Below are 20,412 nucleotides of genomic sequence, written 5' to 3'. Positions count from 1 at the left end.
ACCTCTTCTGCAAAAATACAAGCTTTTTCAGTTGCTTCATGTATTTTCCTAGTAAAAAGCTACAACTGTATTCACAATGTATTAGTTAATGTCTTTGAAAGAGACACATAGAATGTACATAGTATTTTGTCTTCAATATATGCTTATTTATTTAATATGTATTATAAGTAATATCAGAATCAGTTTTATTACCAAGTAGGTTTACACATTTGCTTCAGTATAAGTTTATATTGCAACATACAATAGTACTCTATATATTTATTATTGTTGCAGTAAACTTGTAAGTACAATAATAGCGCTGATAAGGGAGTACGTGTGTTAAATGTATGCACTGTTGTGTTTTTTTCTCAGTACAACAGTATAGTCAGTATGGTCAATGCATTGCAGATGAAAAGAGAATGTGAGCACAGCAGAGAACATGATTCTCTTACAGTTTTGGACATCAGGAAAAAAATAATCTTAAAATGATTAACTTATATGTTTTCTACAGCACATACACTGATGTCTTGGAAGTGTCGCAAAGATTCAAGAGATGGACTAAAGAAACCTTTTTCCATACATATCTGTGTCAGTGTTAGTTTGACTATAGAAGCGTCCCTCGGGGTGAACACCCCTCAAACCTCGGCTGGAATGTAAAACAGGTGCTGCACAATTGGTTCCTCAACAGCGGGGGCGAAAGAAAAACAGCCGCCCCTGCAGGAACATGAGTGACAGAACATCACATTCTCCAGCCATCTGTGTCTCCAGATGATCCTCACTTACACAGTCAGATTTAAGGGATGATATACAGCATGCTTGCAATATATAATGCATTCTCATTCAAATCCAGAGTCATGTGAAAATAAATCCAATTATGCTGGTCAAAATATTCCTTGATAGCATATTCTGAGCTTTCTCTGCAGGATTAGTTTTCATAGCAGAAATTCATGTTTCTCATTGGACTGAAGATTTGCTGATAAAAATAAATGTAACAGTCTTAGCTCTTTCCTTAACACCTTGTGTGTTCCTCAAGGGGCGCTGTAACATCTGGCATGGATTACTACATTGAAATTCTGGCCGGGGATTCAAAGAGAAGAGTTTTTAATTGAATCCACTCCGAAGCATGTGAGACTGAAATGTCTTCTGGCGAGAAGCTTCAAATACACTCATGTTGCTTTGTTATGTGATATTTTTCACATATTGAATTCGTTTTTCCCCCTGTTTTATGACTCGTGTTTCAAACTGAAATACTCTCTATACTCTACTCTATGAAAAGAGTATCTTCTCTTTGCAGAATGAACTGACTTGTCCAGACAAAGATAGTTACATTGTGTATTTACTGGAAAGGAATTCACCAATAAAAATGTATTTAATATTTCAACAATCCTTTTGTTTATCCATGAGAATGTACTGCTGCCTCCCTTCCATTGGACCATAGCACATACCAGCACAACACTAAACCTACTGCTGTGCAACAATACACACATTCACAGCCCACAGACAGCAAATTGCTTCTCTCATTCCCCACCACGCCCTGCCTTCATTCTCAGCCACCTGCAAAACAAACTGTGCTGGAAATTTCACTACAAATTACCCTGTGTCTGCAAAATCCCCCCGGGAGCAGAGGAAATCAAAACCCTGGATCTCCCTGCCCCCATTCAAACAGACCTCAGTCTCACTCACACAGAAATCACACTGTATTTATGTTTATAACTCTAAAACACATAATAATATAGAGAATATACTGTGATATTTTAGTCGGTCTGAATTCTATAGTTGTAATTCTTAAATACGATTTATTTTGGCATGAGTGCAAAAACAACTTCTGGTAACCTTTCAGCAAAAAGCTGATTCCAACAAGCTTAACAACAACAAAAAATGCTGCCAACCTTTCACCAAAAGCTGATTTATATCAAAGTGCCTGGTGGTGAAGAATAGAAATAGAAAGTTCACAGTTTACTTTTTGTCAACACCAATTGTAGGAGCAACCCATACTTCTGTGGGCTTCAGGTCAACATGACATTGTGAAACTAAGCCTCCATTCCCACTAAGATTGAAAACTGAGACCTGTTTCGCTTCAGGGGAAAATCAAAGGAAGGCACATACCTTAGCAGTGAATAATGATCAACAGCGTTCACATTGTAAGGGCCACAGCGCCCCCTGGTGACAGCAGTGCAGAATGAATACAGGCAGGAATGTCAGGGAGCGAGAGAGTGAGTCAGTGGCCGTTGTGCCAGAGAGATGAGTGTTGAAAGCTCCTTGGAAAAAGGATTAGGGCTGTTTATGTTGGCCAAGTGGCCTGCTGCCAGCTGCTCAAGTGTGCAAACTTCTTAAAGCTGCAGCGCTTCGGGTTGCTCGTGAATCTTTTCACTGTATTTACCCTCCACCCAGACTGTATGGAGGGTTGTGCTTTGTTCAGGGGGAAAGCCCCCTCTGCTTCAGCCACCACCTCCAAAAAAGCACGCTCTGCCCAAAGAAATGTGTTGGATTCAAAACCAGCTTTTCAGTGACACCAGAACACCCCCTTACAGTGTGCAAACTGTACATATACTTCAGGTAGAGTAACTCATTTTCAACTTAAATATACAAATAAAAGTCCCCCTCAGGTGATTCAAATGTAAATTTTATGTAATTGTAATGGACCATAAAGTGTTCTGCATCTGAATGAAATGTGTCAGCCAAACGCTTCCTCCCATTGACATGGTAAGAATCAGACACACCATATTAGGATTGTTGAAGGTAAGAGCTCCATTATATTTAGTAAATATGTCCTCTACAGGAGCAGACTTGATGTGAATTCCATCAAATAAAGAAAGGCAGGGAGTAGAAGTGTCCAGGTTGGAGGTAAAAGAGAAAAAGGGGGGCATGTGTCAACAGTAGGATAAGACTCAGCCTGGGAGCTGGCAGGACGCCAGCGCAGTGCGGCCTGGAGCTAGATCAGAGCAGGGTTCGTGAGCTGCAGTTATGAGAGGAGGGTCTCAGGTCATAGAATAATACAAGGCATAGAGCCTCCGCAGCAATAGTGCGCAACTACTCAACTTTTGTTCCCAACTCGCAGAAAAACTCAAACGCTTGAGTCAAGTTTTCTAAATGTTGTCTCTGGCTGGTCATATTACAGATCAGAGCTATCTCATATTTTATTTGAAGAATATCAGCTTTGCCATCACAAAGAACATTTTGAGTCCCACAGGTTGAAGAATTTTTTCTGTCAAAGCACTAAATCACAGTTTGGTTTCTAAGTAGGCCTCACCTGACTCGAATGCTTAATGTGAAAAGGAGCTTTTGTTTTTGTTGTGTACGGCAGATACATTTGAGAACATGATCTGATAAATACTAATATAGGTTGTCTCAGAATGATTTGGCTTTACATGTAGAGTACAAACAGTTTGCAGTGTTTGGGTGTATTATCTTTTAAACACAATATCCAGGTTCAGACCCCATTATAGCGAGCATCCGGGGGCCAGACACTTTCAAATGTTATGTTAGTGTTATCAATGGGTTTGCAACTATTGAGCATTGTTTCTAAATATCTGTAACATTGAAGTTATTCCTCACATACTGCATTTGTATTCTTTGGATTTTACTGTAAGTACAAAGACATTTTTATGTGTATATATACTGATATATATATATTTATATATATATATATATATATATATATATATATTTATATACTGTATACTGTATCTTTTTGTTTAAGTGTTCAATTACATTGGGTGTCAGTAGTGAATAGTCTATCCTAGTATATTGCGTGTCTGTGAATAATCTCAATAAACACATGTTATAAAATAAGGAAGAATTGACAAGGAAAAACACCAGACAATAAACATCAACTTGTGAGATTAAATTCACACTATTAGGTTTGTATTCAGGTAGGTACATGCTGAATAAAAATGATGTTGCACACCAATTAGTTTACAAATGTACTTCAACATTTAAAAACCAAATCCAGCTTCAATACTAGACTTTAAAAAGTGCTTTGGACATGGCACACAAATTCACCACCTGCTCAGTGTTAACAGAACTTAGTGGTAGTTTGTCATCATTCAAAATGACTATTCTGACATCACACAACAATAGTAAATGCAGTTTCATTTAGCAACTGCAAGTAGTAGGATTGTATGTGCATGCTGCCATCTTTTGGTAACTGTGAGTACTGCAACTTCTCAAAACTAAATACACACTATTCTACTACACTTAAGGCTTACTGTATCTTTTTGTTTAAGTGTTCAATTACATTGGGTGTCAGTAGTGAATAGTCTATCCTAGTATATTGCGTGTCTGTGAATAATCTCAATAAACACATGTTATAAAATAAGGAAGAATTGACAAGGAAAAACACCAGACAATAAACATCAACTTGTGAGATTAAATTCACACTATTAGGTTTGTATTCAGGTAGGTACATGCTGAATAAAAATGATGTTGCACACCAATTAGTTTACAAATGTACTTCAACATTTAAAAACCAAATCCAGCTTCAATACTAGACTTTAAAAAGTGCTTTGGACATGGCACACAAATTCACCACCTGCTCATGGTGGACTTAATACCATACAAACCTAACTATGAAGGTTTAAGGCACGTCACACTTCATTCAGGAAACATACATGCAATGTTCTAAATGAAACACCTTGTAATGTAAAATATAAAGCATATTGTACCAAAATCTTATTGTAAACACATGTTACACTTTTGGCACTGAATTCAGACCCAGAGGCACGATGTTCATGGCAATGAGTGGACCATAACACAGCCACAAATAAGTTCATTCAGTCAAGGCACACAATAAATGCTCAAACCCATGTCAAATATAGTTTAACCTCATACACTTTTCTCCCATTGTTCATATTATAAAGTATTGCAAATATATATATATTACTGTATTGGAACAGATGTCATGATTATGCTTGATACATGACAATGATATGTTGATACTGGCAAAAGGCAATGATAGGAAGGCGAGTTGTAGTGAAGCCCACACAGAAATACTTACAGCTGTGTTATCTCAGAATACACACAATACATTTAGTATCACTATTCAGCTTTGTTCATGTGAGGAGGTTCAAGACACAACAGTTACTTATCAGCCTCAAATATTGTAAATCACCTGAGGTAAAATAACCGAGAGTAATATTGTAAGAAATGTTACTACATCAACTCTTGAAAGAAATAACCGTTAGTTTTCTAAAATATCACAAAGATTTGAACTTTTTCATCCATTTCTCTTCAACACAGTCATTGGAGTTTCTGCCTCAAGCATCACAGATATAGTATAAAACAGAAAGACAATGTCACTGACGCACGGGGGTGTTGCGTGAAAATGTTAAGAGAGTTGGCTTTATCTTGATTGACACCTTAAATATCATCAGTCTTAAAATGATTCCGGTGTGCTTTATCCTGGTTCTTGGAAGTGTTCGGCTCCTGTCCCTGAGGTGTTTGAATAGGGGATGGAAGATAAAGCACCTTCACCATCTGTTGGTGAAGCTACTCCACTATCTTTTGTTTTGAAATAAATGACATAAAATAATGGCAGGACGATGCCGATCAGGAGCATGGCCACCACAGCGTTCCACCACTGGATGCCCCAGTCTGCACCGTGACTCTTCAGAGGCTGTCCTTTGAAACCAAACCTTTGTTGTTTTGAGTTATCTAAAAAAGTTTCATCTTGATCATTTGTGTTCTGAATCAGTTTCTCGATATCTTGGTCCACCTCCATCAGGAAGTCTGTGACTTCCTGCAGGTGTAGCTGGGCTCTGGATCGGTCCTGAGGCTTCACTGGTGTGGGGGATGAATGTGGCATTTCTTCTTGAGGGTGACTTGTGTGCAACTCGGTTAAAAAGCTGTGTTTCTGAATAGGTATTTTGATGGTTTTCAGTGCAAATAAATCTTGTTCCTGCATGAGGTTGTTCACCCGCTTTATATCCGTCACCTGTTGACAGAAACACAGGATTTTTAAGGAATCAGGAATCTTACTTGTATTCACCAATCTAGATTGTTTTGGTGATAGTTGCTGAGTGTTATATCATTGAGATATCGTCGTAGTATGCCTTCTCTCAAATATAATGCGACTAAATGGTACCAAAAAAAAAGGTTTCGAAAAACTTCTTCCCACAAATCATGACCTGGCATGTAAGAGCTAGTTTATTTTACACCAAAGTGCACTGACCAAGTGTATAACCACGCCATATGGAACATAACTCTTCTGAGCTATCTTACTTTACAGCTCAACCAAAGAGGAATGAAATATTCCTACATGAAGCTGCTCACAACATGATCTGTGGATTATCTTTATTAACCGGGTCGACAGAGACATTTTTGGTGAGTTTTTCAAAGTATTCATTTTGTGCGTCTTTGAGCACCAAATGCGAGTGCTTTGTAATGTTATCATATTCAAAAGAAGGCAAAGATATCTTCAATTGATATCTCTGAACTCAACCCAAAACAAACTAGATTGATAAATAGCAATAAAGTTAAAAGGAAACATTATTTTGAGATAAGGACCAGATTTGTTTTAAATAAAAATCATTGATTATTCAATATCTTTACCTTACAGCCATATTGCAGTGCGAGCTTGTTGAGGTTGTCCCCGTCCAGCACTTCCCGCTCCAGCAGCTGGATGTTCCTCAGACTGTCTGGCTCCTGCAGTGAAACTCGCGGCCTCATCTCCAAGACGATGAGCTCCTCATCATCTGAGGAGGAAGTAGACTCATTGGGCCTCCTGTTGAACATGTAGATCTGCCCATCTACACTGGCATGGACATCCACCGGGGCCTGGAAAGCCCGGGAAGCGTGATCCCCCCGCCGCATAGTGAAGCCTGTAAAGATGTCCCAACATTAAAGCAAGAGTACAATTAAAAACATATTAAATTATAAATCCAAACTAAATAGTTTTGAAATTACAGTTAAAGGTGGGGTAGGTAAGTTTGAGAAACCGGCTCGAGATACACTTTTTGCTATATTCCATGGAATGCTCTTAACATCCCGATAGCAATGAATATCTTAAGTGCTTTGACAAAAAATCCATAACAAAATCCATCTGTGGAAGCCATAGTACTGTAAAAAGCACGAACAATCATTTTAGCCGGCCCGGCTAAAATAACTGGATGGCCTACCTGCCTGTCAGCCTTCCATCTGTGCACAAACTCGTGCCCTCATTGGCCATGTGTGCGTTTGTTTGTGTTGGAGGAGGGGCTCTGTAAGGAAGTAGCAGATTTTTTCCGGCAGTGTATTTTCAAATCATAGCGCACTCGAGCTGGTTTCTCAAATTACCTACCCCACCTTTAATTCATTCATACTAGATAGATAGCGTTGGCTCTGTTTGCTGAGCAGGGTTGTTTTTCTTAAAGAAAGCCTTCATTTCTTTATTTCTTGTTGAATAAACTTAAGTATAATTAAGCATATCACCAATCAAGATGAATAAAGGAGTATTAAAACATAGTTTTAGAACAGTATAAAAACTAATAAGAATAATCTTAGACATTGGCAAACTATCATAGCCTCATATATTGGATGTGTAGTTAATGAATTCTAAAAGAGCCAAGCAACTTATAATGTGTTAAATACAAAACTACATTTATTTATATACAGTTAAATAAATGTTGTCAAATGTCGCTGGGGAGACTCCTATGGAAGCCCAACACTGCATTGTAGGCCCTACAGGCTGTGCAGTCATGACTCTACTGAACAACATGACAAGAGACACCATTACCAAACTCTGAACTAACTTACAGTACCTTTAATCTGCCTCTGAATCATTAACTCACACGAGTTGAGAGCAGATGCTTTGCGACGTGGCCTCGCCTTGTATCTACATCTGACTTCTGCTCTAGATTAAACTACAGTGGCTTGTTTCAGCAGTGTCATCTGAATGCCATGGCCTGTTAGTCGCACAGCTGTTATCCCTTATCTAGCTCCATGGGTCTTACACATCCTTACTATCTGTGTAAGAAACCCTATATATTATTTTGTGACCCATTGTACCTTTAAGCTTTCCTAGAATCTAAACCTCACCTGAGCAGATATTTGTATCTGCATTGTATCAGTCAGTCAGTGGCTGGTCCAACTGAGTCATCCTGTCTCCTGATATAGATATATTGTATGTAAATAATCGATTCATTTTCAAGTTATGTTTGAGTTTAAAAGTGCCACCTTATTCTAAAGTATTTTCTATCCATTTTTTCTATCTCATAATAGAGATGATGTTTGCTGTCAAATTTGTGTGCCTGCTTTGTTTTGCTCACTTTTCAGGGGAACACATGGAGCGATCAAATATACACTTCTGATTGGATCGCGTTACACATAGCTAGATAACACCATTATGTGGCAGTATGAGTTTAACAACTTTTGGATTCATACTAATGCCACATATCTACATTGACTCTGGCTGCTTTTCACCGTAAAAAGGCGCACCAGAATTCACTTGCGGGCCGAAAGCTCCTTCCTCTCGACGCCCTGGTTGAATTATAGCTTTCACACCTGCCTACACGACCACAGAAAAAAGGCAAACGCACGGTAGTTCCTTAGTTTAAACTAAAGAGTGACAGCACCCTAACACATATTCATTATGCTTTAAATCTTAATGGACTGTGCACTTTGATTAACGTTGTTGTACACATTAAAAGGTGGGGTAGGTACGTTTGAGAAACCGGCTCGAGATACACTTTAAGTTAACAAAGTTAGGCGATCATTTCTCAACCGATTTATAACACTCTAATGCCAAACTGAAGGACGTAATTTAATCTAAAAATCACTTTAAACCGTGTTATCGTTACTTCTGACTCCAATATGTGGAGTCCAGCATGTGTTCAGCTGAATTTCGGCACCATGGCACAGTCAGCGAACTGCCTAACTTCAGCTCCAGTTACAGTGAGCTAACGTTAGCTTATGTTCATGACAACACATGAAGAAATACTGTTACTATTAAAAAAAAAAGAAGTAAATATAGTGTCACAGACTTTTTAATCTCAGACTGAGCTTCCCCACATCTAGTTACCTTATCCAAATGGCAACAGTAGTGCAGGACAGCGCCTTGGCAGAGGAGTCCACCCCGGCTGGACAGGCGAACATTACAGCAGCAACTGGTGGCGCTCGCGCTAGCTGCTGTTAGCATGCTTCTTCTTCTACTCTTTCAAAGAAGGTGCTGCAAGAAAAGCTCTACCGCCACCCACTGCTCTGGAATGTGACAACAACAACAATAATTTCATCTTTAAAGAAATCCCTACAACGTTTAAGAAAATTAATTTATGATTCTGATTATTTTTATATTTTTGTATTAATTGATTATTTAATTTTAGTGGGCTACACTGTGGACAGTACTGCTGCATAAACACAGGAAATTGAACAGGCTACCTGTTCACATTTACACATTGAAGCAAAGAAAATTAAAACAAATAAATATATAACATTTCATACCAGGTGTGAGACCAATGTGCTGCACAATGTGTGAGCTATGTACGATGCAGCCACAAAAAAAAAAGGTGATATGTGTAAATATATATATTTAAACAAATCAAATTAAGACATGTATGATACCTGAAACTATTAAAATAAATAATAGTTAAGACCAAAACTTTACCAATGAAAAAAAAGACACCTGATATAAATCCAATAAAAGTAGTATGGACAAAATAATTTCGACCTAGCTGCTGAGACAACAGATGTCTTGATAGTGCTATTTTCTTGAAATATTAGTATTTTCCTCTTGATAATCTATTCGTAATTTAATTTTTCAAATATTGGATGAGTTTTGCTGTCGAGTAATTTTAGATATTGAATTAATGTAATGGTTTTATTCTAAATAAAAGTAGATTAAAAGTAAAATAATACACTCATGGTTCAGTGTAATTGAACAATGTCATGTGTGTATTATATATTTTTAAACATTATCATTATACAGTCTCCACGACTTAAAACTGAGATATATTATATAAATTGTATATTAGATTGACTTTTTCTTCTCTGTTTATGCTAATTAATAGTTGAGCAAATGTCCACTATGTCTGACATCTGTTGGTAGAAAGTCATCATTACACCCAAGCCATTAAAGTACAGGGGCTGTCAATTGACTTCCTCTCCCTTTACCCTATGTAAGTTCCTATGTGCTACTCAAGTATTGGTGAGGACAGCTACAGCACACTGCCTTGGGCTGAGAGGATGATCGAAAGTGAATATTGGTTCTGGGTTCCTGGAAAGAATCACAAGGGTTTCAGAGATCAGGGTAAGGATAGCCTTATTTGGCCAATAGATGGGGCTATTGGTCTTTCATATTGCTGAAGATTTGTCAAAAGCTTCTCATCTTCTTATCAGATTAAACTAATACAGGGTGGGTTTTTTACATGGGGCGAAGCATTAGTTTTATTCCATTCCGTTATTGATATTGTGGATTACAGGTATGTAATATTCAGTTTGATAGTAACCTGTTAAACCCCGAGCCTGTTTTTCAGGTTTCAGGCTCAAAAATGACATTCAATGACCATATCTTCCCTTCCCTAAATTAATAATCTTTTTTCTCAAAGTAATGATAAACCTGTGAATTGGATGTAGAAAAGTCAGAATAAATATTGTTTTTTTTTATTTTAAAGAAAATTCAGATTGAACATGGTAAAAAACTAAATTATAGTGTCCGTCCAAAAAATATTGTGTATTTATAGTGAAAAAAACTAACCTTGGATGATGGGGTAGTAGACTAAAAGCTTTAGGAATCCAAAGTACAACATATAATAAGTACCCTGTATCAAGATTGATGCAAAACAAGTGATATTTGACCTTTTTAGACAGATTTAGCACAAAAAAACCTCTTCTGGGGCCATTTGGGTGGATTTTCCATATATCTGGCCCCCCTTGCTGGATTTTGACATGTGACATATCTTTCTAACCATCAGAGCCAATGGAATCGAGGGGAACTCCCACCTAGTCCTTATTTGGTAATGTGTGTGTGTTAGAATGCCGCATAGCCAAGACCGGAAGCAGCAGCCACTCTGGTGGCTACCATTAGCAGCTAACTTTTGCTCTGCGATTTTTACATAAAAATGGAATTATTGATTATAAATGAAATACTTTTTTTATACAGAGACGTTAAAAACGTATGGATTAACCGATTCAGCCGCGTTTTTTCTCGTTTTAATGCCATTGAACACGTCTTTTGATCAGATTGACAGCTACGGTGAGACATCTCCCCTAGAAGCTACGTAAAGGTACGTGTTGTGATGTCTGTGTTTGCTTCCCCTGTCGCGATTTCGGATCACTCAGTGATGATACTATATACCTAAATAATCTGTGGAACCTCAGCTTTAATCGGATATCTTGTATGTGCAGCTACGATAAGTAATAAGGGTACTTTTATCTTGAGTTCTGTGCCAATGTCCGTTAGAATTTTTCGCTAACGGGTCATTTAGATTCTTCTTATGAGACTTGTGTTTTGTTTTGGTAAAAATGGTTTGTATCTTCAGTTAACTGAGATTATTTTCGTTAATCTGGTATAACACATTAATAGGTTCTTAAATATTAAGATCTCCTGAGACACAGTGTCGTGAAAAAAACCCCAGGGTTTAACAGGACTGAACATTTTACATCTATTGTTAATCGCCTGATGAATACCACCATGAAAATACATCACACCCCTCTTCCATCAAACCATTTATGAGCAGTATGCAGGCAAGCTCAAAAGATTGCCTGAAATTGTTCCCAAAAGGTGGGTTGTGTAAACCCCATAGCACAGACCCCATAAATAAATAAAACATATTTAATCAGCCTAATTACACCACCAATCAGGACATATTTCTGAGTACACTTCAGTTTGACCAATACAATCTTTCCCCAAATTGCCTTTTTTTATTTTAATGAAAACGATTTTACACAGAATGTAAGGGATTATAATACAAGAAGATAAAGGCAAAATAAGATCCTAAAAAATCTATCTTTACTGATTATCCTCTACAACAGGGGTGCCCACACTTTTTTGGCTGGTGAGCTACTTTTGAAATGACCAGCTCTACCAACCAAAAATAAAATCCCAAATTGCAAGGGTTGCTGAATAACACGTTTTATTTCTCAAACGCTCTTATTTAGCCATCAACTTTTAGATTTAGCTTGAGGTTGTTTTAGGCATGTGGAAACTAACAATGAAGACAATACAGATGAATACTTGATTCAAAAATACATATATTATTAAATTAACTTAACAAATTGTTTACAAAACTAACATTGCTTTTTATTTAAATTAAATAAATAATATTTCACATCAAAAGAAACAACAGTGTTTTAACAAATCGTATTAAATAATCTGATGACAGAACTGTGAACAGAATAACTAAAACTTTAACAAAATAAATAACTCAGTTTCCTCTAATCATTAACCCATGCTTGTATAATTGAGTTAACTCCGTGTGTTGCTGCTAGCATAACACCTGACGTGGAAACGTTACTCGTGAATGGGGCTACAGAGCTACTAGAAAGACAGTCGAACCCGGTGCATTCCTCCGTCTGAATGTGGTGCACTTTTGCTAAATGTTTAGACAAATTGCTCGTGTTACCGTCCTTACATGCTAAACACTATTGGCAACGAGCATTGTCCACCTCAAGACGGGTAACATTTAACCACACCTTGGAGGCTTCTCTCCGCCATCCCCGCCGTGTGTTGCTGCATGTAGCAGCTGCGTGTGTGTAAACTGCCCTGCCCCCTCGCACACAGACGGGGAGAGAGAGAGAGATCTCGTCTCGATTGGAAAGATCAAAAATACACTGACCATAGACGCATTTGTTTTGTCTTTTTGCATGTTAGAAACGAGTTGGCGACACTAAGACTGCGAGATAATGTTTTTGTAGCAATAATACATGACCTTTCTCTTTCTCAACTCGCTACTCGGAGGGAAGTCGCTGTCATATGCCCATGGGTTGCCAACTTTGGGTACCTGGCTGGAGTGAGATTTTGAGATCATGGGTTTAATTACACATATGCGCACTAAATGACTGCTATCGTGTCAGTAGCGGGACCTTAGCATATATTTATATATGAACACTCCGATAATGCCTCTCCACGTTACCTTTCTTTGGCAGAGCGACGCTTGCTTTACAAATAAGGCAAATAACCTTTGAATGTGACATCACAAACACATATTCTTCCTCCCATTCTGGGTGGAAGTGGTATGTATTTAGCTTTTTGCTCGGTCCCGCACTCAGTTTGTTGTTTGTCTCTTTAACTGAGGCCCAATCCCAAACCACTCCCTCGACCCTACCCCTCCGTGATGGAGTGAACTCCGTCTGGAGCCACACTCGCAGCTCAACGAGGCTCCCTCCTGTCAGATGGAGGGAGTAAATACAGCAGCAAGCTTTGGGACGGCCTCCCCTCTCTCCGGCAGAAACAGGAAATGCCGTAACTGTATGTAACAATGGTTTCAAATCAGCATCTCTTAGACAAAAAGTTTAAATGAATAACTTGTGGTGACACGTTATTGGACATAATTCACCTCTCTTATTGTGTTGCCACACGGACCCTTTAGTGGGAACACCTGTAGAGTTAGCCCTCATTCCTGCTAGCTCGTTAAGCAGAGCAAACGTTGTGTTGACCTCTCTATAACTAAATGGATAATAAAGATTGGAACTCCGTTCTGAATACACCGCCTCCGACTCCCTTTTCCTGGCGCTACACTGGTGACCCTGACGTTTCCGAGAAAGTTTCCGGAAAATGAACGAGCATGGCTGAACGCGATGTTTTCGTAAAGCTGCCGGAGTTCTGGGAGCACGCCGCGGAGGCATGGTTCGCACATGTGGAGGCGCACTTCGCCTGCCGACAGGTCCGTGACGGGGACCTGAAATACTACCATGTAGTAACAGCGCTGGGCTGCTCTACGTCGTCCAGGTTGGTGGGATTCATCGCAGCCCCCCCACATCATGGCAAATATGAGGCGATTAAGGCCCTTCTCCTTAAGACATTTAGCTTATCTGCTAAGGAGAGGGCCCGCCAGTTGCTTGACATTCAAGGCCTGGGAGACAGCAAGCCATCTCAGCTAATGGAGAAAATGCTAAATCTGCTAGGGGGGGAAGATCCCCGGATTTTGTTCATGGAGATTTTCCTGCGTCACTTGCCTCCCCGGGTCCAGACGGTGCTGGCCAACACGCCTGCCACGGAGCCGCGGGCCTTGGCGGAGGAAGCGGATCGTTTTTTCCTGGCTACACAACAGCCCGGTGCAGAGACGTTAGCCGCGACGCGCAGCAGCCCATCTGCAGTCAAGACAGCATGGCGGGGGCCGGACACGGCTGTGGCGAGCCGGCGTGGAGACACCGGAGAGTGTTTTTACCACGCACGTTTCGGGACAATGGCGAAGAAGTGCATTGCTCCGTGCAGCTACAAACCCCCGGGAAACGGAGGGGCCGGCGCTCGGTAGTGGCCCTGAGCGTCGGCGGCACGTGCAGGCTCCTCTTCGTCAGCGACAGCGTTTCGGGGAGCCTGTTTCTGTGTGACACGGGCGCTCAACGGAGCGTAGTTCCCGCGTCGAGTGAAGACGTCACCCGGGGAGGGCACGGACCGCGATTGACGACGGCTAACGGCGGTGAGGCCTATGTGTTTGTGCATCGGAGGACAGCGTTTCAGCTGGGATTTTGTGACAGCGGACATTTCTTTTCCCCTCCTCGGAGCGGATTTTTTGTGTGCTCATGGACTCTTAGTGGACGTTAAGAATAGGCGTTTGATTGATGCCTTGACGTTTTCTTCCCTCGTGTGCACACTTGGCAGCGCAGCGTACGACGGGCTGTCGGGCTCGCTGTCAGGGGCAGACACGTTTCTCAGACTGTTGGCCGAGTTTCCAGACCTGTCGCTGCCCACCTTCTCTGCGCTTACCACTAAGCATGGCGTGGAGCACCACGTCACTACCGGGGGGCCTCCTGTCTACGCCAGGGCCCGGCGGTTGAACCCTTCTAAGCTGGCTGTGGCGAGGGCGGAGTTTGCAACCATGGAGCGCCTGGGCATTGTCCGCCGCTCTGACAGTCCTTGGGCTTCCCCCCTGCACGTCGTCCCCAAACCGAACGGCGGGTTCCGCCCGTGCGGGGATTACCGCCGACTCAACGACGCCACTACGCCTGACCGCTATCCAGTGCCGCACATTCAGGACTTTTCGGCGCATCTGGCCGGTACAGGGGTGTTTTCCAAGGTGGACCTGGTGCGCGGATACCACCAGGTGCCCATGCACCCCCTGGACATTCCCAAGACGGCAGTGATAACACCTTTTGGACTTTTTGAGTTCCTGCGGATGCCTTTTGGACTCAAGAATGCCGCTCAGACGTTTCAGCGCCTGATGGATTCGGTACTGCGGGACCTGCCGTTTGTGTTTGTCTACCTCGACGACATACTCGTCGCCAGCGCTTCAGTGCAGGAGCACCTGTCCCACCTCCGAGCCCTTTTCACACGGCTCAACGAACACGGATTAATCATCAATCCGGCAAAGTGCCAGTTCGGGGTGTCTGACATTGATTTCCTGGGGCACCGCGTCAACAAGGGCGGTGCGACACCTCTGCCAGCGAAGGTGGAGGCTGTTGCGGCTTTTCCTCGCCCGCTCACAGCCCGGTCGCTTCGTGAGTTTCTGGGGATGGTGACCTTCTACCACCGTTTCATCGCCCGGGCCGCACACATCATGCGGCCGCTGTATGAAGCTTTGAAAGGCAAGACCCCCGTCCAGGCGATCGACTGGACAGCAGAGGCGGACGTTGCTTTTGCTGAGGTCAAGACCGCGTTGGCTCAGGCGGCTTTGCTGGCACACCCATCATCTACGGCTCCCATCTCCATCACCACGGACGCGTCGGACTACGCGGTCGGTGCAGTGCACGAGCAGTGGGTGGAGGGCGCTTGGCAGCCGCTCGCCTTTTTCAGCCGCCAGCTGACGCCCAGGGAACGCAGGTACAGCGCCTTTGACCGAGAGCTCCTTGGACTTTATTTGGCCGTGCGGCACTTCCGTTTCATGCTGGAAGGCCGTGAATTTACGGCGTTTGTCGACCACAAGCCGCTCACCTTCGCCATGTCAAAAGTGGCGGAGTCTTGGTCGGCACGTCAGCAGCGGCAGCTTTCCTACATATCAGAGTTCACTACGGACATTAAGCACGTGGCTGGCAAGTCGAACCTGGTCGCTGATTGCCTCTCCAGAGTCGTCATCGGTGCCGTCCAGTTGGGCCTGGACTATACTCGCATGGCGGCGGACCAGGTCACAGATCCCGGCGTCCAGGCTCTGAAGGTGGAGGGCGCGGGGCTGCGCTTGGAGGACGTAGTGTTCGGCGACGCGGGCATTACTCTCCTGTGTGACGTTTCCACGGGCCTGGCGCGGCCTGTCGTCCCTGCCAGCTGGAGGCGCTCTGTGTTCGAGGCGGTGCACGGCCTATCACACCCCGGCGTTAAACCTTCGGTGCGCTTGGTGGCCGCGAAGTTCGTCTGGCATGGGCTGAAAAAGGATGTGAGGACTTGGGCCAGGGAGTGCGTGGCTTGTCAACGCGCTAAGGTGCACCGCCACACGAAGGCCCCGTTGGAGCGTTTCCTGGTGCCTGAGAGGAGGTTTGATCACGTCAACATTGACCTGGTGGGTCCGTTGCCTTCCTCTCAGGGGTTTTCCTACCTCCTCACCATGGTGGACAGAACGACCCGTTGGCCGGAGGCAGTTCCGCTCATTTCGACATCAGCCGCAGACGTTGCCCGGGCCTTCATTGCAACGTGGGTTTGTCGTTTTGGCACCCCGTCAGACATTTCCTCAGACAGGGGCTCTCAGTTCACGTCCGAGCTCTGGAACGCTGTGGCAAGCGGTTTGGGGGTCAAGCTGCACAGGACTACCGCTTACCACCCTCAGGCTAACGGCCTCTGCGAGTGCTTTCATCGCTCCATGAAGGCGTCCCTCAAGGCGTCCCTCAAGGCGTCCCTCAAGGCCGGCCTTACGGACGGTAACTGGGTCGACAAGCTGCCCTGGGTGATGCTGGGCCTGAGGACCGCACCTAAGGAAGATTTGCAGTGTTCTACAGCGGAGATGGTCTACGGTCAGCCGCTGAGAGTTCCGGGGGATTTCCTCCCAAATGCGTCAGCTCCCTGGTCTGCCACGGCCCAGCGAGTTTTTCTGCGTGACGCGGCGGAGGCTTTCGCTCCAGTCCCGACTACTCAGCACGGTGCGCCGGGGTCTCAAGTTCCCGCGGAGCTACGCTCAGCTGGGCACGTCTTCATCCGCCACGACGCACACAGAGGCCCCCTGCAGCCCCCTTACGACGGACCTTTCCGGGTTTTGGAACACGGTGAAAAACACCTGGTGGTCGACATGGGCGGTAAGGCTGAGCACGTCTCGGTTGACCGGGTGAAGGCTGCTCACTTGGACGTGGACCGGCCGGTGGTGCTGGCTCGGCCGCCGAGACGGGGCCGACCCCCGGCTTTGATTCCTGTCAGGGAGTGTGGACCTTTTGTTCCGGTCCCTCCTCTGTCAGGGGCCGCACGGGCAGAGGTCGCTGTACCGACTCCGGTGCGCAGGTCTCGTGGGGGCAGGCGGATTGTTCCTCCCCGCCATACGGATTTTGTTTATACGTGAATTCTGGGGGGGCTTGTGTGGTGACACGTTATTGGACATAATTCACCTCTCTTATTGTGTTGCCACACGGACCCTTTAGTGGGAACACCTGTAGAGTTAGCCCTCATTCCTGCTAGCTCGTTAAGCAGAGCAGACGTTGTGTTGACCTCTCTATAACTAAATGGATAATAAAGATTGGAACTCCGTTCTGAATACACCGCCTCCGACTCCCTTTTCCTGGCGCTACAAACTCAAATAAAACTCCATGGGAATGGGCCTTCATTTGAGTTTTCCCGGCACTTGACTGACTTTGTATCGCTTTGCATTCTGGGTTAACAGACTGGAAAGCGATAGGTCGCTTTTTCTGTCAATCAAGTAAACTCCTGAATTAAGTGGCAGGGAGGCCAAGGGAGGAGGGATGAAAACCTGTTTTGTCTATTTTAACAGAGCTGGATATTTTTTTTTATGAATGACTCGCGATCTACCAGCATTGCCCCCGCGGTCGACGTACTGGGCACCTCTGCTCTACAATGACCTACACCTCCATTTGTCTCGCGAAGACATACTTTACACTGTAAGTATAATTTACACTATGAATATAAACATAATTGACACTATACAAATAGATAGCTAGCAGGATATATCACAAATGCATGTATTAAAACTACTGTTTAAAATGCCATCTATATTATTCACAATGCTTTTACGAATGTAGGTTTTATTCATGTATTTTTTGTATTAGTGTAGTATAATTGTGTGTGCGCCTGCGTTCCATCTTTATGGTCTGGAGTCCCGCCTACTGCAATCTGATTGGTCAATACCGAAGCGCACATGTTCTGTTTGATTGAACGTAGTTTGGTCGTTAGCTGCTAACCCCCCTATGACATGGACAGTTTTAGCTGACAGAAAAGTGATTCTGAGTTATTATATCCGGTCTATCTCGTATAAAGTCAAATGAGTCCGACATGACAATTGCCAGCTAGCTGAAGTGTATTTCTGAAAGGGGGTGTTGCACCTGTTGGTTTGAAGCGTCTCTGTGTCAGTGCGCACTGAGGACGACAATGGTAAGTGCGACACGTTTAAGCCAATGTTAGTTAACGTTAGCATAAAGACGCGTCTCCTTAAAAAAAAAAGTTATTGGCATAACATGTTACATTTTTAGATGTAGCAAAAGTCTTCACCTAACGTTTGAATTCCAATAATGCATTATACGTTAAAGGTGGGGTAGGTAAGTTTGAGAAACCGGCTCGAGATACACTTTTTGTTATATTTCATGGAATGCTCTCAACATCCCTGTGAAGCTGACCGTTGAGCGGCCCAGACCAAGCAAGGAGGCAGAGGCAGAACGTCCAAAAATATAACCCGGCGTGGGCTTCCGGGGGAGAGGGGGAAGGGGGGAAGGAAATGTGACGAAGGTAACTTCGTCACATTTCCTTCCCCCTCTCCCCCGGAAGCACAGTGTCTCTACAGTCTCGGCCTCCTGACTGATCCAGAGTTCCTCCTGCTCCTCTTTATTGTATGGGGGGGCTCTGGGTCCTCCTGGTCCAGACTGGAGCTCCACTCCTGCTGCTGAGGCTGTAAAACAGCGTCCAGTAGTTTCCGGTGTCTCTCGTTCTCCTGTTTTGAACGAGACAGTTCCCCCTCGTACTCTGCTATCGTTCTTTCTTCTCCTGCTGCCTCAACAGCTGTGGCCCCCTGGTCCGTTCCAGGCACAGCCACCCCCAGCCGCGGTTCCTCTCCTTGGTCCCTCTTCTTTCCTCCGTAATTTTCACCTCCTTACTTGGTCGAATCCCACTTCTGACACCAAATATGAAGCTGACCGTTGAGCGGCCCAGACCAAGCAAGGAGGCAGAGGCAGAACGTCCAAAAATATAACCCGGCGTGGGCATTTATTAAAAACACAGGCACAAAGTTCACAGTCTCAATCCTGCTGTTCTCTTTGTCCACATCCTGCAGCCACAAGGATCACACACACACACACACACACACACACACACACACACACACACACACACACACACACACACACACACACACACACACACACACACACACACACACACACACACACACACACACACACACACACACACACACACACACACACACACACACACACACACACACACACACACACACACACACACACACACACACACACACACACACACACACACACACACACACACACACACACACACACACACACACACACACAGCCCTCCCAACAGACAGGGCAACAGAGCCTAAATACCCACACTCCAATCATCACAACAAGACACAGGTGAGGGGGGAGGAGACAACACAGGACACCAGGTGCACACAATCATTAGCCACAGACAACATATACTGTGCAATCACGCTAATAAAGTGCCCTATTACCCGGCCTGAAGCCGTCAGTCCATAGTGACGAAGTTACCGTCGTCACAATCCTGATAGCAATGAATATCTTTTAAGTGCTTTGACAAAAAATCCATAAAATGTCATCTGTGGAAGCCATAGTACTGTAAAAAGCACAACCAATCATTTTAGCCGGCCCGGCTAAAATAACTGGATGGCCTACCTGCATATCAGCCTTCCATCTGTGCACAAACTTATCTCGTGCCCTCATTGGTCATGTGCACGTTCGTGTGTGTTGGAGGAGGGGCTCTGTGAGGAAGTGGCAGATTTTTTCCGGCTGTGTATTTTCAAATTCTAGTGCACTCGAGCTGGTTTCTCCAAAATTACCTACCCCACCTTTAAGCTAGCCGATTAGCTTACACAGCCTAACATTAGACACAAGCACACTTGGCAGCTAGCCTACCGTGTGTTATTGCGGGGATAACTTAATCTGTTATAAAACGCAGTAGAATGCATCATTTGAAAATAGCCTAAACTTGTTTTTTTTGTTAACCTGTATTCATTCAAGTTT

The 20,412-nt window shown here is 43.6% G+C and overlaps 1 protein-coding gene and 1 long non-coding RNA gene across 3 annotated transcripts in view; one reads left to right on the top strand and one right to left on the bottom strand.

Annotated features, from left to right (window-relative positions):
- LOC117447956 (uncharacterized) overlaps nt 1–6,625 on the top strand; it is a 103,003-nt gene extending 96,378 nt beyond the window's left edge. Inside the window, exon 4 of the long non-coding RNA XR_004552301.2 lies at nt 6,536–6,625. This is a non-coding gene — a long non-coding RNA (uncharacterized lncRNA). The remainder of the gene's footprint in view (nt 1–6,535) is intronic.
- Nucleotides 4,348–9,075, bottom strand: lysmd4 (LysM, putative peptidoglycan-binding, domain containing 4). 2 transcript variants are annotated; one of them, XM_071203504.1, is made up of 4 exons: nt 8,975–9,075; nt 7,095–7,175; nt 6,529–6,797; nt 4,348–5,911 (listed from the first exon to the last, which is right to left on the bottom strand). In XM_071203504.1, the coding sequence occupies exons 3-4, from the start codon at nt 6,787–6,789 to the stop codon at nt 5,375–5,377; spliced, it is 798 nt and encodes a 265-aa protein (XP_071059605.1). In that variant the 5' UTR covers nt 6,790–6,797; nt 7,095–7,175; nt 8,975–9,075; the 3' UTR covers nt 4,348–5,374. The 2 variants fall into 2 exon arrangements, with proteins under 2 accessions (XP_071059605.1, XP_033940874.1); XM_034084983.1 differs by lacking the exon at nt 7,095–7,175.
- Nucleotides 9,076–20,412: the final 11,337 nt, after the last annotated feature.

Source organism: Pseudochaenichthys georgianus, chromosome 6, assembly GCF_902827115.2.
Source record: "Pseudochaenichthys georgianus chromosome 6, fPseGeo1.2, whole genome shotgun sequence".
NCBI classification, from domain to species: Eukaryota; Metazoa; Chordata; class Actinopteri; order Perciformes; family Channichthyidae; genus Pseudochaenichthys; species Pseudochaenichthys georgianus.
This window is presented reverse-complemented; position numbering and strand designations above follow the sequence as displayed.

What these genes read in the sequence shown, in the direction of transcription:
- lysmd4 (XM_071203504.1), bottom strand. Translation starts at nt 6,789, where the DNA reads ATGCGGCGGGGGGATCACGCTTCCCGGGCTTTCCAGGCCCCGGTGGAT. An exon ending in CACTGCAATATGGCTGTAAG is followed by an intron (nt 5,912 to 6,528) that starts GTAAAGATATTG and finishes TTCTGTCAACAG; the next exon opens with GTGACGGATATAAAGCGGGT.